General features: G+C 38.8%; 4 protein-coding genes across 4 annotated transcripts; 1 reads left to right on the top strand and 3 right to left on the bottom strand.

Moving 5' to 3' along the window:
- Positions 1–1,049: 1,049 nt before the first annotated feature.
- Positions 1,050–4,290, bottom strand: LOC132197240 (dynein axonemal assembly factor 3). The gene is made up of 3 exons (XM_059620391.1): positions 3,957–4,290; positions 2,632–3,263; positions 1,050–2,119 (listed from the first exon to the last, which is right to left on the bottom strand). The coding sequence occupies exons 2-3, from the start codon at positions 3,259–3,261 to the stop codon at positions 1,340–1,342; spliced, it is 1,410 nt and encodes a 469-aa protein (XP_059476374.1). The 5' UTR covers positions 3,262–3,263; positions 3,957–4,290; the 3' UTR covers positions 1,050–1,339.
- Positions 4,291–4,465: 175 nt separating this feature from the next.
- Positions 4,466–8,721, bottom strand: LOC132196815 (uncharacterized). Its single transcript, XM_059619713.1, has 5 exons — positions 8,675–8,721; positions 7,929–8,067; positions 5,621–5,774; positions 5,335–5,553; positions 4,466–5,218 (listed from the first exon to the last, which is right to left on the bottom strand). The coding sequence occupies exons 2-5, from the start codon at positions 8,039–8,041 to the stop codon at positions 4,895–4,897; spliced, it is 810 nt and encodes a 269-aa protein (XP_059475696.1). The 5' UTR covers positions 8,042–8,067; positions 8,675–8,721; the 3' UTR covers positions 4,466–4,894.
- Positions 8,722–8,843: 122 nt separating this feature from the next.
- On the top strand, positions 8,844–11,860 carry LOC132196812 (uncharacterized). The gene is made up of 3 exons (XM_059619710.1): positions 8,844–9,083; positions 9,155–9,269; positions 9,517–11,860. Exons 1-3 carry the CDS (start codon positions 9,027–9,029, stop codon positions 11,760–11,762), a joined length of 2,418 nt encoding a protein of 805 aa, XP_059475693.1. The 5' UTR covers positions 8,844–9,026; the 3' UTR covers positions 11,763–11,860.
- Positions 11,861–12,060: 200 nt separating this feature from the next.
- Positions 12,061–16,155, bottom strand: LOC132196813 (eukaryotic peptide chain release factor GTP-binding subunit ERF3A). The gene is made up of 11 exons (XM_059619711.1): positions 15,801–16,155; positions 15,359–15,522; positions 15,118–15,289; positions 14,547–14,693; positions 14,195–14,495; positions 13,996–14,142; positions 13,766–13,940; positions 13,538–13,711; positions 13,390–13,479; positions 13,165–13,333; positions 12,061–13,050 (listed from the first exon to the last, which is right to left on the bottom strand). Exons 1-11 carry the CDS (start codon positions 16,039–16,041, stop codon positions 13,007–13,009), a joined length of 1,824 nt encoding a protein of 607 aa, XP_059475694.1. The 5' UTR covers positions 16,042–16,155; the 3' UTR covers positions 12,061–13,006.
- Between the last annotated feature and the right edge of the window lie 130 nt (positions 16,156–16,285).

Below are 16,285 nucleotides of genomic sequence, written 5' to 3'. Positions count from 1 at the left end.
AATCAGGTTTGAAGGAAATACCAAAATTTGTTATCCTTTCAAAGAAGAAAGGCAGTTTAAAAAAAGTTATTTCCCTGACTAATTTAAAAGCAAATTAAGAAGATGTATATGTTTAAAAAAAAACAAGCAAATTGATCGTTTTAGGACGAAATTTAAATTTGCCAGCGATCACATTCCACGAGCCGCGAAAACAATTTGGCGAAAATAGCTGAAACAGGAGGGAATCAACAACCTCCCGTGAGAATGATAAATTATGAATACAAGGAAAAGGAAACTCCCCCGTCGTCTCTGCGGCCGTCTATTTTTGCGTGCTGAAAAATGTTTTTACCTGAATTAATGTTCGCGATCTGCGCCGAGTGCTTTTTATAGTTTTTATTGTGAGCAATTCATTGCGCCCCTGCATGACGGATGGATTGTGTTTTACGGCTTTTTTCGAGGACCGCTCTCAGAAAAAAGGCGCCGCCGCGGCTGAAAAACAATTTCCTTTCCGTCTCATTTTAATAATTCTCAATGACAGCCGCATGAATTTTAATGGCAAAGGGCGGGTATTGTTTTCATTTTCGTTAGGCCCGTAACGGCGTTGAAAGGGTTTTCTCTTTTATTCTTTGCCGTTTCCATTCTGTGCAATTAATTTTTGTTTCAAAATTTGGAACGACAGCGGTCAAGAGTCTCGGCCTGTGGCGCTTTTGCTAACCACATTCTTGACACCGACTTTATGGATTATGCAAGATCAAAGTGTAAAAAAGTCGATTTGTTTTCGTGAAGCGAAATATGCTGAAAATGATTGATGTGGGGAAATTTGATCTTGTGCGCGGTAAGTTGGAAATGTTTGTCTGCGTAGGGGTTTCCCTGCCGCGCAAGAGTTATACCACAATAAAACACATATTAAATAAATTCCTAAACAGCCGCTTAAAATAAATTAATTTCTTTAAAACTTAAGTTACAATTTACTGAATCTAAACAAATTATGCATTCAAGCTACAATAAATTGGGGCAATAATTAATGCTCAAATATTTTGGACCAAAATTTAATAATTAATTCGCTTTTATTGACCCACAAGAATATAAGTTAATTTTAAACATTAAATTATTTGCGCCTTTTTTAAATTTTCATCAAACATCTAACTATTTATACTTTTGTGACAAAACTAATTTGATTGTACACCTTTTTGCAACACCAAATCAACTATATTTCATTTTAAACTTTCTCTAACACTCATTGGCATCATTAAACGTCCAACCGTCTCTTTGAATTTTTGTTAGTTCAAGGAAAATGATTTTCCACGATAGTCACCGCGCAGTCTTCGTTTGTACCGTTGAAGTCGCGCCCTGCCAGACGTCATTGAACGTTGCGTCTGTTGAACAAGTAGCGCATGATCCCGTCAGTGATTGGGTCGTACTCGGTCGTGTACGGCAAAGGGTCCAGTTGCAGGTCCTTGATGTGCTCAATGAAGTTTTCTTTGTAATCCTTCAGATCGCACCTTCGCGGCCCCACGACGTACTTCTTGCCCTCGATCAGAAAGAGAGCGTCGTCCGCGGCCAACGACAAAAGAGACTGAGTGACCATGTCTGGCACGACAGAGTGGCCGAGAATGATGACGTTGAAGGTGCCACGGAATTTGCTGCTCGGCCTGTCTTCGTCTAAAGTGGTCGGAGACAAAAATACTACCTCCATGTCATCCACAATCAGGGAGCTGTACTCCTCCCTGGCAGGAGACCGAAAGTAGCCCGAGTCCTCTCGACTGATGGATCGCGCCGAGCTCATCCTGGACGGCGTCGGCGACGTCATGTAAACGGCACCCCAGTCATCAACGAAGCCATCTTCAAAATCGTACGACTTTTTGAATGACAGCTCGTACATGAGTCTGGTGACGTTGTGCTCCGAAACTTCAGTGGCGGTTCGCACAAACTTGTTGTTGCACTTTTTCAGCATTTCCGGATCTTCGCAGTCGACGCCGAAGCTGATGAAGGGCCCCGTGAGCATGTCGCCTGAAAACTGGGTCGGCCGCTGGTTTGGTTCGCTGACGACCCCGGTGGCCATTGTCAAATTGACGTCGGTGCACTCGGCTGAATTCATCCACCTGAAGGCCACCCCCGTTTGTCTCCAGTTCAAATATTCCTAAAATCAAGCATCACAAAATATATTGGTTAAATTATTATTTTCTTCTCCATAAATTGTAAACAGATAAATTAAAAGATTTTTTATTTAATATATAAGAAATATATCCTAATTAATTCAAATAATTCGGAATATAAAAATTAAAAATTAAATTTGTTAAAAATTTAATGACATAGACGTACACAGTACACATGATTTAATGTGAACAAACAAACAACAATAATTTATCATCAACTTTTTAAGAAAATTGAAAAAAAAACGTGGGCCTCTTGCTGCGATCAGCGTAAGATCAATCAAGAATAGCGTGTGGCGTATTCGAACTATAAAATGCACGAGAAGCGCTTTTTTTCTCGTGGGAGTCAGTAACGTACACATATTTTTCTGTGCTATAGTAGTTCAGAGAAAAACTAAAAACTCCGTAAAAGTCAACATGCAAGAATGCAAGTCTCGCGAGTAGCGAAGTTTTTTTTTATAATTTCCGGTTATTTATGAACAAATTTCAAATTCCATACCTGATGGGTGACTGGCAGGCCGTGCTCGGCGCTGTAGCTCAGCTTCATGTGGTAGTCCCAGTCGAAAACGTTGTCCCGCGAATCGTACCTTTGCCCGAGGTGCGCCCTGAGCCTGAGGTCCCACAGTTTGGTGATGTCAAAGTAGTCGATGGTGCTGTTTTTCCAGAACTTGTACGTCGCCTCCATGCAGTCCTTCTCTTTGTACTTTAAATTCTCCAACGACACCATGGGCAGTCTGTTTTTCAAGTAAATGTGGTCGGTCACCATGTAGATGAGCTGGCTGGCCTTTTGCCGAATGTACTGCTGCGTGTTGGGCCGCACCAGGGTGTTGCCGTGGATCTCCAGGAACATCCGCGCCTTCTGCAGCGGGTTCAGCACGTCGGCCGGCTCTAGAGCCAAATTCAGCAGCAAAAGTTGGCGCGCCGTCGCTTCCAGCGAGGACTCGAGGACGTGCATGTTGAGGTGCCGGTTTGATCGGTGGCGGTAGGACTGGGCGATTGTGCGGAGCACGTGGCGCAAATCGCCAACGCCGACGAGGAGAACGTTGACCGTCGCGGCTTTCTGGATGCTGGGAGGACAGTTGTCAAGTTCATCTTGAATGTCAAAGGACGGACTGAAGCCCCACATCATGCCTGATTTAAATTCATTTTAGTCAGCAAGACTGAACAAAGATTAAAAATATATTTATGTGACAAGTAAAGGAATTATTACACATGCACTATTATTAAAAATTTAAATTTATTTTAACAAGATGTTTTTTACAATTTTCGCCGTCATCAATTTTTTTTATTTTGCAAAAAGAAAAAAGGAACAAACCAATTTTTGCCTTTTAATGATTTGAAATAAAATCAAAGAGTACAATTTGTATAATAAATTGCTGCACAAAATTAAAGAAAGCAATTAATTGAAAAAGTATAATTTTCAATTAAACCAACAAATATCCCTTTTTAGTTTTAAAATTTGCACAGATACATTTTAAATTCATTTTTTCGCCATCCCAAAGTGGAGGAATATCACGTAGGCGGGCGTGTTATGCAGCAACAACTCCCAAATTTCAACAACCGCCGCGTGCGTGGGCCTCCTTCCACTCGGCGCAACCCTGTGCCCAAGCATTTCGCTAATTATTTAACTGCCATAGGGATGACGTGACCCTCTTATCTCTTACTTTTACAGCCCCCAATTAAAATAGCAAAAGAATTAAATAATAGCGTGCGCATGAGAATGACACAGAGCCCGCGAGAGCGCGAATCAGAGGCGCATGCAAAAGCCTGGTCCGCCGCTTTCAACGCTGGGCGCAGCATAAATTACGGTGCAATTGAACTTACTTGTCAGAGCAAGCACATCAAACGCGCCGGTGAGCAAGTGTTAACGATGAATGCCGATCGAGTTGCAGATAACATACGTGATATAGATTTGGATTAAGGGGCCTGTGTAAAATTGCACGGAGCTTGTCAACAACTTGACGTTGCTATGGATTCTTTCCAACAAATTCGTTCCTTTTTATTGCACTTCCAAGCCAGACAGGCGAACTGTGCGAGGCTGCCCGTCATATGTGAAAATCTATATTTTGCGTATTTATTGTACTGTCATAACATTTTGTCATATTTATTATAAAAAAAGGCGAAAAAAATATGCCACAGAGATCTCTTTTTTGAACATTTTTTTTCATTAAATTTGCTATTAATAAATATCAATTTCTTTAAATTTTAATACATCATCACATCATGATATTACGAAAAAATATTGTAATTAACGATAGAAAAATTGTATGTTTTAAGGAAAAAATAGTATTCCCAATTAAATCAATTTTATTTATCAAGTAGACGACGTAATTTTATAATTTACAGCCCACAAAAATAGATAAATTGATGCAATAATGATTATCTTTTCTTATCGGTTAATTCAAATTTTTTGGAAATATTTTATGGATTTTATAAGTAATGTTTTATTTTAAGATAACATTTTCCCATATAAAAAGGGAAAATGAGGGCGCCATAACATTTTTTTTGCAGCTGCCAGCTGCAATTTTGTCTATAAATAAATTTTGTATTTCCACAAGTATCACCTTACTACCTTTCAGCACACACTACTTGACTAGTTTGCATGTAGTCAGTCACGTAGCACTCCATTTGAAGTATATCTGAACAATTTTTGGTTTTTCCAAATATAGTTGTGCTAACATATCAAAACAGTCGCAACGACAGGAAGTAAAGCGTAATTATTTTTAATTTAGGGCAAAACAGGGCAAAAAGGAGACAAATTTTTAGATAAGTTTCTTTGCCATTAGAACCATAGATTGGTTTCTTCCAGTAAAATTGCTGTATGGGATTCCTCTATAGACAAATTCATGCATGGGTATGTCAATTAGTTCATCCCACTGAAGACGACGGCCGATTTTCTGCGACTCCACGGAAGTAAAAATTGCCGTGACAATCGGGAGGCCGCGCTGTTTTGCAACAACGGAGGTTGCTTCGGTCAATAGTTGTCCGATGCCCAAACCTCGATGGCGCTTACAAACTCCAAGAAACATGAGCTCCAGAGATTTCCGAACACCGTAATGTTCAAACGCATCTTTTTTAGAATCCGCCTGAATAGTAAATTATTTATTTGTTAAAATTAGCTAAAATTTTATTATTTTATTTTTAAAATATTCCCAAAAATTAAAAAATAAATAAAAAAATAAAAAATAAAGGCTGTACTTACAATTATCATGTTGTTGACATACTCCTTGGCCGAGTCAGTCTTGCATTTAAAATCCCTGAATTCTTCAAAGTAACCTAGGTCCCCAGATTTTGGTTTCAGCTGGACTTTGTTGAAAGAGGCGCCAACCACTTTGTTCTGGAAAATGGCAATCATAGAAGTGCCGTCCTCAAAGGTCTCGATGGTGAGACGCTCCAGCTCATCGATGCTTTCAGGACATTTCTACAAAAAAAGCAAATAAATGGAAACTTTAATTAGGACATCTAATTTGCGGTGTTTTTATTATTACATGCAATTCGATTCCAACGGCTGCTGACTCGTCAGGATAATATGACTCCCTCATCATTGCAAGGGTTTCTTGCAGTCTTGATTCCGTCATGCTGATAACTTCAACTCCCTTGTCATTTCTCAACCACACATTGGGAGCTTCCATGGTCAACAGACTGAAACATTAATTTTTAATACAATTGAAAAAAAATTTATATCTCTATAATTAATTTCATTTTAGTAGCTATTAAAAAGATACCACTTCCACTGCGTAATAAATTATGGAAATTGATTTAATTGTTAATTTTATTTGATTCAAATTTTATGAAGTTTTTGTTGTTGGTGAATTTGATTGATTCGACCAACAGATCAACACTATAGATTTTAAAATATTTATTTTTTCATACTTTTTTAATATAGACAAAATAATCTTTGTGGTTCTGATCAGTTCTGATTAGATATTAAAAATGAAAGAAGGAGGAAAAAAAGTGAAATATAACGTAAGTCTGCCTGTATTCCTACTAGTTTGTTTAGAAAAGGAATGTAAGAGAATACAAGACGTCCCTCAACTATGTAATATTATAATACACTGCTTGCAAAATGGCCTTCTTTAAAAATAACGTTTGCGATTCGCACACCAATGCCAATGTGTGAATCACTACTTTAAGCATATCAGTGTGAACGACCTTGCGCACCACGTGAACACCTGATGAATTGAAAATCAACATAACGGCAACCTATCAGCAGACGTTGCTTACAAGTCAGGGCAAATTCTTTCTTTATCTCAATTACAACCAACTTCATTCAAGCATGCAAGAACAAAATGAAAATTAAAAAATAAATGTGTACCAGCAAGTAAAATGCACAAGTTTCATTTTTAATAAATATATATTTCTCCCACTCTCCAATTTACAGGAATTTACGAAAAATAGAGGCTGTCTTAATTTAAGTACAACAGGCACTTTTAAAGTTTGAAAATTAACCCCAAATGAAAACACACCAACTAGTTACAACCTCTTGCCCATGGCAATCAAGGACTGGTGTTCACCAGTGAATTCACTGTAGGATCTACCCTTAAAAGAAAACTCGGACATTGGGACCGTGATAAGCTTGTCCCACTGAAGGCGTTTTCCAATAGTTTGTGAACCAATTGAGCTGAAAATAGCGGTGACAATGGGTATTCCTCTTTCCTTGGCCAAATTACATGTGGCCTGGGTAAGCAAGCGGCCGATGCCCAAGCCGCGGTGGAGACCCGAGACGCCGAGGAACATGAGCTCGATAGACTTTTCCACGCCATAATGCTCAAATGCGTCATTCTTCGAATCAACCTAACAATAATTTTTTCATGCATTCCATTGATAAAGTAATCAGCAAATTTAATTTGCACTCACTCTTATCATGAGGTTCATGTATTCCTTAGCCGTTTCCGTCTTGCACTTCAAGTCTCGGAAGTCTTCAAAATAACATTGGTCACCAGGTTTGGGTTTGTATTGAACTTTGTTGAAAGCAGCTCCGACGATTTTGCCTTCAAAGATGGCAATCAAGGACGTGCCATCTTCAAAAGTCTCCACTGTCAATTTCTCAAGCTCGTCTATGGCCTCAGGACAAGACTAAACATTTTTTCTTTCTTAAAAAGGTTGTTTTTTTAGTTTAATTGCAACTCACCAAAAGCTGCACAGCCTTGGCAACAGACTCGTCCGGATAATAAGCGTCTCTCATAAGAGCCAAGGCTTCTTTCAAGTTGGCGTCAGTTAGACTAATTATCTTTACCCCCCTTTTATTTGTTAGAAGAACTTTCTGCTCACTCATAATGAAATCTGAAATTAATTAATTAAATAATTAAAATGAATATAAAAAGAACTTTTCATTTTTTAAACTTGCCTTTCTTGAAACTTTACTGTTTGTGAATAGAATTGGTCTCTGACGACGCAGATGACGAAGGTTTGTTGGGGACAGAGGATCTGGCTGCAAAGATCTTGAGAAGAGAATAAACAGTCATTGGCGGAACTCCTGACCTCAAAAGCTCAACGACGGCACTGTAAATTTTAACACTTGGACTTTGAGCTGCTTTGTTTGTTTCATTACAAAGTTTATCAAATTCAAGACCCGTGTGAACAATAAAACTCTGAAATTAACGTTTAAAACATAACAACATAAAACGTTTTATCCTTTCGAATTTGATATTTGAATTCTAGTTGGTGTACATAAGTTTAATTAAAAAAAAAATATTGACTACTTTTAGTTTTTGAACATTTTATAAATTACCAAAGACAAGTAAATTTCTTAGGTTAGGACTAACAATAAGTTATTTTAGCAAAGCCAGATATTACCTGTGTGTTCTTGTAGAGATCGAAACTCCAGCGAGTTGGGCAAGTGAATGCAGCTTGGAGACTTCCTCCGAGTTTGAGTCGCTGTTGCTGCTGCCCCTTCTCCTGTTCGCCATCCTAGCGAATAGAGACTTTGCCAAGGCTGCAACAACACGTGTATGGGTTAAAGAAGATCAAATTATATATATATCGAGGATAAATAATACAAGATTTTAGTTTCCTAGTTTTTGCAGGGAAATTGTATATAAGATAATTTTTTGTTTTTGAATTATTATAAAATCTAACACACACTTTCAAAATCACTCTATCGCTTTTATTATTTAGCACTTAATTTTATATCAGTTTTTCCTTTCATATCTAATCTTTATTAAGTAAAAAAAGAGCAACGATAAAAAGTAATATACGAAAGTGGACCAATTAAAGTCACTGAACTTTTTTTTGAAGCCGCTTTTTTGTATTCAGTGATTAATATTATGTGATGTGTTTTAGCGCAGGCCTATGGCAAAACGTCATGCTAATTTTTTTGCTTATTTACATTCACGACCGAGCAAATATTTGAACAAAACAAAAAACAAACAGAAAAAAGCCTTTGCTCTGACTGACGTAAAAATGCGGCAACATGATACATAAATAATATTTTGTGCAATTTTGTGGTAAAAATTTAAAATTGATTGATTTATGTCTTATTCTATATAGCTGCTATAAAATCATTGTAGGATTTTTTTTATAAATTATTGAAATTAACAAACCTCTCACAAAAACAAGATCTAAGAACGCAACTTTTCGCACTTTCGCAGCCAGCACGAAAACAAACGATGTGGGCGTGTACTTTTAGAAAAAAGCGCGCGAGTGGGCGTTGCTACGTTAAAAAAGTGAGCATCGTGAAAAACTCCGCCCTTTGTCATAAATGTACTAGTAAACAAAACGACGTGCGACATGCCTTTTGCTTTTTGATTGACTTCGAGTTTCTTATATTCCTTTTCCTCTTCAACTTGAGTTATTTGTTCATAATTGACATTAATTTCATATCAAAAGAGATGAAATTTCGTCAGGCAGGCGTTCTTCTTCCGCGTTGACGTGTAAATTGAGCAAGATTTAGTCATGAACAGGAAACGTGGTGGGCCTCCGAAGGAGGTGCAAAACACATGCTCACTCATGGTAACATGATTTTTATTTTTTTTTATTTTTTGAAACCGAATTTTTAACTAAAATTATTAAACTGATCTTAGCTGGAAGAGATCCCTAATAAGTTCGCGAAAGGAGCAGATGGGCAGTCAATTAGGGCCACTGAAAGTCATGTGATTGCTGCGTCCCAGCAAAAAGAAAACATGAACCAGGGACAAGGTAATTTAATATTATTGTGTATTCTATCCCTTGCTTATTAGCCTTTCTACATACTCATTTAAAATTTTTGTATGTCCACATACGCACTGAAACATAGGTTAGAGGTGTCAAAATAAAAGTAATAAAGGGACCAGCATTTTATAAATTCATCTCATGATTTTTTTCCGATTTCATTAAAATTTTGGTTATTGTTTATTTGTCCAATCTGTAAATAAAAATCATATGCTAAAATTTATTTAATTTTTAGATCGCCAAAAAGAGCCCAGTGGTGAAATGACTGTGGAGAAAGAACCTCAAACAAGAATTGTTTTGAAACCCGAGCATCAAGTGAACTTCAAAGTCAAACAACTTCTCCCCAAAATTTGCAAGAAGTACGGAAGACCTGAAGATTTAAACACTACCCAAGGAAAGGCGCTTGTCAGTATCGCATCGATGTATCAAAAACTGAGCAAAGACCGCCTGTCAAGTATCATTTCGAACGTCATCCAGTTCCTACCTGATAAGCCTGACGCCGTAGACGCATTTCTGAAAAGTGTAACTCCCAACATTATACCACACAAAATTACTTTACACTGCAGTGACTGTCTGAACGATGAGATTCAGTCATATAAATGTGTTAAGTGTGGTTCCTCTGCAATTGCCGTAAATCTACAAAACGACCTGGCAGACATAATTAAAAACCTGTTTGAGCACCATCACCTTTACAACTTGATCTCGGAGAGCAAGGGTCAGCACCTCATCAATAATGAAGAAGTTTCGGACGTTTGTGACTCTGACAAGTACAGGAAGTTGTCAAAAGACAGAGGGCCATATGACCTATCGCTTGTGATCAATACGAGTGGCCTTTCTGCCTTTGGAAGTCCAACAGCAAAAGTTTGGCCTTTATTTTTCACAATTGCTGAAGTCCCCATTCATCACAGGAAGCGATTCGTCATGCTTTCAAATTTGTGGTATGCTCCCATCCAGAAACCAAATCTGAATGAATTCATGGGACCATTCGTTGCTGTGATTAAAAATCTCAAGACTGTTGGTGTTAATTGGACCCACCCTGAGACTAAGGAGCTACACAACAGCAAGATTTCTGTTCACTTTTGTGTAGCTGATGCCCAATCAAGGGCAACCCTGATGAACCTGAACAAGCCCAATGAACTTTTCGGATGCTCTCGATGTGAAATTCCAGGTCAAAGAGGCAAGTATAACGTAATTTATCCTTACTCTGAAACTTCTTTTCCTACAAGGACAAGTGGAAACACCCAAGAGCACTCTTTCACCCTGCAGCAAACGTCGTGCCCAGAGGAGGTACAAAGGAGAATGAGTGTCGGTCTGCCTGACCTTAGTTGCATTCTCGGAGTGAAGGGCACTTCTGCTATGACTCACCTCCCCGAATTCAATCTAGGAAGAGACCTTCTGCCAGATTACATTGAAACCTGTCTTCTGGGAGTTGTCAAGAACCATTTGAAGGTAGTGTTTGACCCTGCTAATTCAGAGCAAGAGTTCTACATTGGAGATGCAAAAACTTTGAATAAAAGACTGAAAGAAATTGAAATTTCTTCCATCATAGGAAGTCCGCCAAGAGATTTTTTGTCTGTGGACACCTGGACAGCCAAAGACTTCAAGAACTGGCTCCTCTACTTTAGTTTACCTTTCTTCAAAAGCATTTGGTCAGAGAAGTACTATCGTCACTTCAGATTGCTTGTTATTGCTACGTACACTCTCTCTAAAACCAAAATCAACTTGGACGAACAAGCCTTTTGCTTTGAAGCTATCACGGAGTTTCGTTCTTGCTATGGAGATCTGTACGGAAGTGAGAGAGAATCGATGGAAGTGCACATGCTGTCTCATCTTTGTTCTTCAGTATATCGCTTTGGTCCTCTGTTCTCCCACTCAGCCCTGATGTTTGAGGATGCGAACAAAATCATTAAGCACAGAATTGGAACTGCACCTAAAAAGGTGCACCAAAGACTTTTGAAGATGGCAAAATTACAACATTCTTTTCAAACACTAACATCAGTGTGCGATCCTAAGACAAGAACTTTGTTTCTGGGACATCCAATTCCTCATTCAAGCATTCCTGCAGAAATCCTCGAACTGGTTCGAAGACTGGAAAATCATTCGAGTGTCATATTCTACCACTCAATCAACTTCAGAGGGCTGATTCTTACCTGCTCAACTCGCACCCAAGACACCAACTCAAATTCCAACTTTGTCCTTTACAAAAACAAGTCCCAGTTGAAGGCAGCCAATGTCTTGTTCTTCTGCAAGCTACAGTCCAAATTTTCCAGCGAAACTCTAAACATCTTTGTGGGCAGAGAAGTGAAGCTCTCTGAACTCAAGGGCAAAACCGTTTTTCAAAAGTACGAAGAAGAAAAGGAAATTGTCTGGAGCCAAATCTTTTTCATTGAATCACCACTGATCAACATTACTATTCCACCAAGTGAAAACTATTTTGGCGTCAAAGTGATGTGTGTCCCACCAAATTTAGAGGACATCTAAGCCAATAACAGACTGGTAGTGAAAATAGTCATATACTTTTTATAATTCAGCTGATACTTTAAGTATGAATTATCAAATAAATTTTTACATAAAACTGATTTTGTTGTTTTTTTATCTGCACCTTATTTTGTTGTCGTTTATTTATTATTTACTTATACTTAATTACATTATTTATCCTTAACAATGTATTAATAATTAATTACATTATTTATCCTTAACAATGTATTAAACATTTATATTATCTAGCATAAGAATTAAGCCTTCATGCATGGGGGTTGAAATATTGAAGCACTTCAAGTCTTGTCAAGTTTATGCTGTGTAGCTTTATTATTATCAATAACAATACCTCTCCATTTTTATTATCATAGAAATTAATGACCGGATACAAAAAGGAAAAACTAATTACAAAGATGCGAATAGCGGTATTTTTAAAAGTGGATAAGTGGGCAGCGTACAGGAAGGGTTAGAAAACTAATTTAATAATCAAACAGAGCAATAAACAGGCAATGATGATTTTCCATAAGAGAGGTTCAGATCGTGATGATGAAGACTTGCACATGACGAGGCGTAACTCGGATCCAATTTATAAGTATTCGAAATTGCAAGAAGCAACAAGTAAAAGTGTGAAAGGTTCATAAGGACAAAGGGGACACTTCCAAATCGACATTATGGCCAAAACAGTCCAAGAAAAGTGCCTTGCTTCATTAATCTTGTTTAAAAAAGCACTGCTCTCCTAGTAAAGCACTTTGAAATTTAATCATTCCATCTCCACGGTCTTTTACACTTCTTAGGAGGTGGTTACTTAAGTTAAGGGTGCTTCTTCGATTGGATGCAAACCGCATTACAGGGTCCACATAGCAGACCTGGGTCCAGCCGAGTTTTTGCGATTTTACATCCAATTTATGACCAAGCAACCCTTACAATTTGATTTTGGGCACAACTGAAAATATGAAACTAAGGCAAAGTATCAACCAACAAAGTATGGGTAACCAAAGCTTAGCTACTTATTCAGTACCAATTAAAAATAGTGACACCATTTGTCATTTGCAAAATCAACTATTAATTGCCATGTTCATGGTGTTTGGCCAGCCAATGCGCAAATTCACTGAAAAGCAGGATCTCTGCAATTTAGCTACATGGCCGCCACCACACTTTTTCTCTTAAGTTTTAGTATTCTTTTTAAATGAGTCCTTTGGGCATGACAGAAAGAGAGGCACTCTGCTGCTGCATTCATTGACACTTATTTACTCTATCACCTTGAGCACCTTGCCGATAGCGATGGTCTTGCCTGCAAAGTAAAATTAAAAATTATGACGATATATTTTTCCTAATTGAATTTTGTTACTTATTTTTGACTGCTCTGAATTTTTTTTAGGAAAATTTATTTATATTAATGACTTACCTTCGTCTCGAAGAGTGAATCTGCCCATTTGAGGGAACAGTTTGAAGGGCTCGAGGCATATGACACCAGCACACTCTAGCCTCATGATCACCACTTGATCCTGCTTGACAAAACGTGGCCGCGTTTTGGACTTGTCCCCAGTCTTCTTGTCAACCAAGCAAATCAGAGCCTGTTTGAATGCAAAAATAAGTTTCTAAATTTTCATAAATAAATGTGTAAATTTACCTTGACTGTCACTTCTTCAGCTACGCAATGGATGTGCATGACCGCCGAGTAACCTGCACAAATAATGCTCTTGTGCTCCAAAATAACTACCTAAAATTAAAATTGAGTTTAGGTGGATGAAGAGAATGTTGACCGAGATAGTTCGTACTTGAGCATCAAAGATACGCCCAGTTTTGGTAGGATTATTGGCATCACAGAGCACAAATCCTGGAGACACATCCTCTTCTTCAATTCCTTTCAACTTAATCTTGACATTTTCTCCCGAGCTAACTGACGTGACTTCTTCATCGTCAGACCACAACTGGTCTACTATCACTGGTGTCTGCGAAAGAAATTTTAATAATTTTAAAACTTTAATTACTTATTTATTACTCACCCTATTAGGCATAAGAAGAAGACTTTGACCTTTCTTGGCTTCACCAGACTCAACCTTTCCCATAACTACAGTACCCATGTCCTTATATTTGTCAACTACTGGCATCATAAAAGGCCCCTCACTAGTACGACCTAATGACGGCAACTGGTCGATGTATGGAATAAAGGCTTCCCCTCTAAAAAGTTGGAAAATTAAAAATCAAGGCAATTTTTTTCATTTCCGAAACTCACCTGTACCAAGGGCAAAGCTTTTCATCTATTTTCTCTTTAAGGCCCAGACCAGTGAGTCCAGAGCAAGGCATGAATGTGAGGTCCTTTTGAGGATTAAAACCAAGTTTTTTAAGGTAGGGCATCAACTTGTCTCTGCATTCATTATATCTACAATTTTCAAAGTTAAAAAAAAATAACATAATTTAGTTGCGAAATTCACCTTTCTTCCGACCACTCTACTGTAGGATCATCCATTTTATTGATAAGGACAACCAAATGCCGGACACCTGCAGTTTTGGCCAGCATAGCATGCTCTCTAGTTTGGCCACCTCGGTCGAAGCCAGTTTCAAACTCTCCTTTTCTGGCAGAAATGACGAGGACGGCAAGGTCGGCTTGTGCGGCGCCGCCGATCATGTTGGGCACAAAACTCTTGTGGCCCGGCGCATCAAGAATGGTGAAGTGTTTGCCATCTGTTTCAAAGTAAGCACGGCCCACCTCCACTGTCTTGCCTTTCTCTCGTTCTGTCAAAATTTTATATTTCAAATTCATTCTTGGTTAATTCTTTTGCATACCTTCCAGGTTTGTGTCGAGCGCCCACGAGAGGTACCAAGTTTCTCTGTTCTTCTCCTTGGCTTCTCTCTCGTACTTTTCGAGGGTTCTCTTTTCAACCATGCCAGTCAGGTACATGATTTGTCCTCCAATCGTACTCTTTCCAGCATCTGTGGACAAAATCAAGTAGTTTTCAGAAAAGGTTATAAAAATAACATACAAATTTGATTCAGATTAACATGATAAAAAATAGTTAAAAAAATATGAATTGTGTAAAAACATTAATTATTTCGATTTAAACAAAAGGCTTAAATCTATGCAAAATTCATAATTTTAATATTCAAATTCTTTAAACCAAAAAGTAAATTTAATTTTAACAGAATTAACCTTAGTAATTATTTAAAAGAAATTCAGAATTTAATTTAATTTCAATCAGAAGATATCTTCAGGATTTTTATATTAATTTCAATAATTAAATAAAGTTTTATGTAAAAGTAAAATTATGCCACTTACAAATATTTAATTAATAGGTAGACTACAATTTAAAATCGCTTCTAAAAATTGAATTATTGCGAAATTGGCAGCAAAACTCACCAACATGACCAATGAAGACAACGTTGATGTGTTCCTTTTTGCTTTTGGTCTCCTCAGCTTTTGCTGGCCTTTTTTTGGGCTTCACAATAAGCTCCTCTTCCTCTTCTTCAACATCTTCCTCCCCAAGTTCATCCCCATCTGCAGCCTCTTCCCAACTATCAGCCGCAGGTGGCTTTAAATGAGAAAAAAAGAAAAATTTAAATTATTCCCTGCAAATAAATGGCTGAAAAAATTCACAGACCTCATTTACTTCAAGCGCCGCCATGGCTACTGCAATGGATTGTCCATCTTCTGGGGTCGAGGCCTTCGAAGAAGATCCATCAGGTGGTTGTTTTGTAGGGGAGGTGGATCCAGGTGGTTCTTCCATTGCTAGGGCAAGGGTGACTGCGTCTGGGCTACTTTTGTCTGCGGAAAAACGAGAGAATTGCCGGTCAATTAGCGGGCAGAAAATTTTACGAACGGAGCACAAATAACGCGACCCGAGTCGCAGCAGGTGCTGAGTTCGCAGAAGCACATTCGCGGAATTCCGTCGAGTTGGCGGAAAGTCAGCAAGTAATCGGGAATAAGTGGGAAATCGGGTAAAATTACAGGAGGTGTGGTCTCGAAATGCGGCCATATGGAGTGCGGAACGTGTTGGTCTGCGGTGGGAAAGTTGGAAAAGTGGGCCATCGGGGGACACTCACCACTTGGGGTTTTGGCAGGGCTGTCCGGGGTGCCTGCTGAGGGTTCTGAGGGGGCGGAGTTCGGCATCCAGGAGGGTACGAACACGGCAGCATTCACGTTCAGACTGAAGCTGGACGGTGTCTCGTCGATGGGTTGAGTCGTGGCGGCGATCGGTGCGCCTGCAGAATCGGCCTTCTCCCAGCTCTCGGGCGGAGCCACGGCCTCGGTAGTCGTTGCGTGTTGATCAGTACCGCTGCTCATCGTTCAGACACGCGGCGACGCGAGAAAATCCCGTTTTTAACGCGGTTTTCTGTTGATTCTGTCCGCGTGTGCACCTTTGGCAATGTGGTCCTCCTGCAGCACCGCAGCGCCACTACGGCCGCCGCTAAAACTATTAGAAACTGCAGCCGCCACTGCTGCCAACCGTTCCAACCAAAAATCCTGGCACCTGCAGGACAAGACGGCGACCTGTTTTCTCTAAAGGATTGCACTTTCTTCAGGTAAG

This window comes from Neocloeon triangulifer, unplaced genomic scaffold, assembly GCF_031216515.1.
Source record: "Neocloeon triangulifer isolate White Clay Creek 2 clone unplaced genomic scaffold, ASM3121651v1 ptg000012l, whole genome shotgun sequence".
Classification (NCBI taxonomy): domain Eukaryota; kingdom Metazoa; phylum Arthropoda; class Insecta; order Ephemeroptera; family Baetidae; genus Neocloeon; species Neocloeon triangulifer.
The sequence above is the reverse complement of the archived record's forward strand: the minus strand, read 5'-3'. Positions and strand labels throughout refer to the sequence as shown.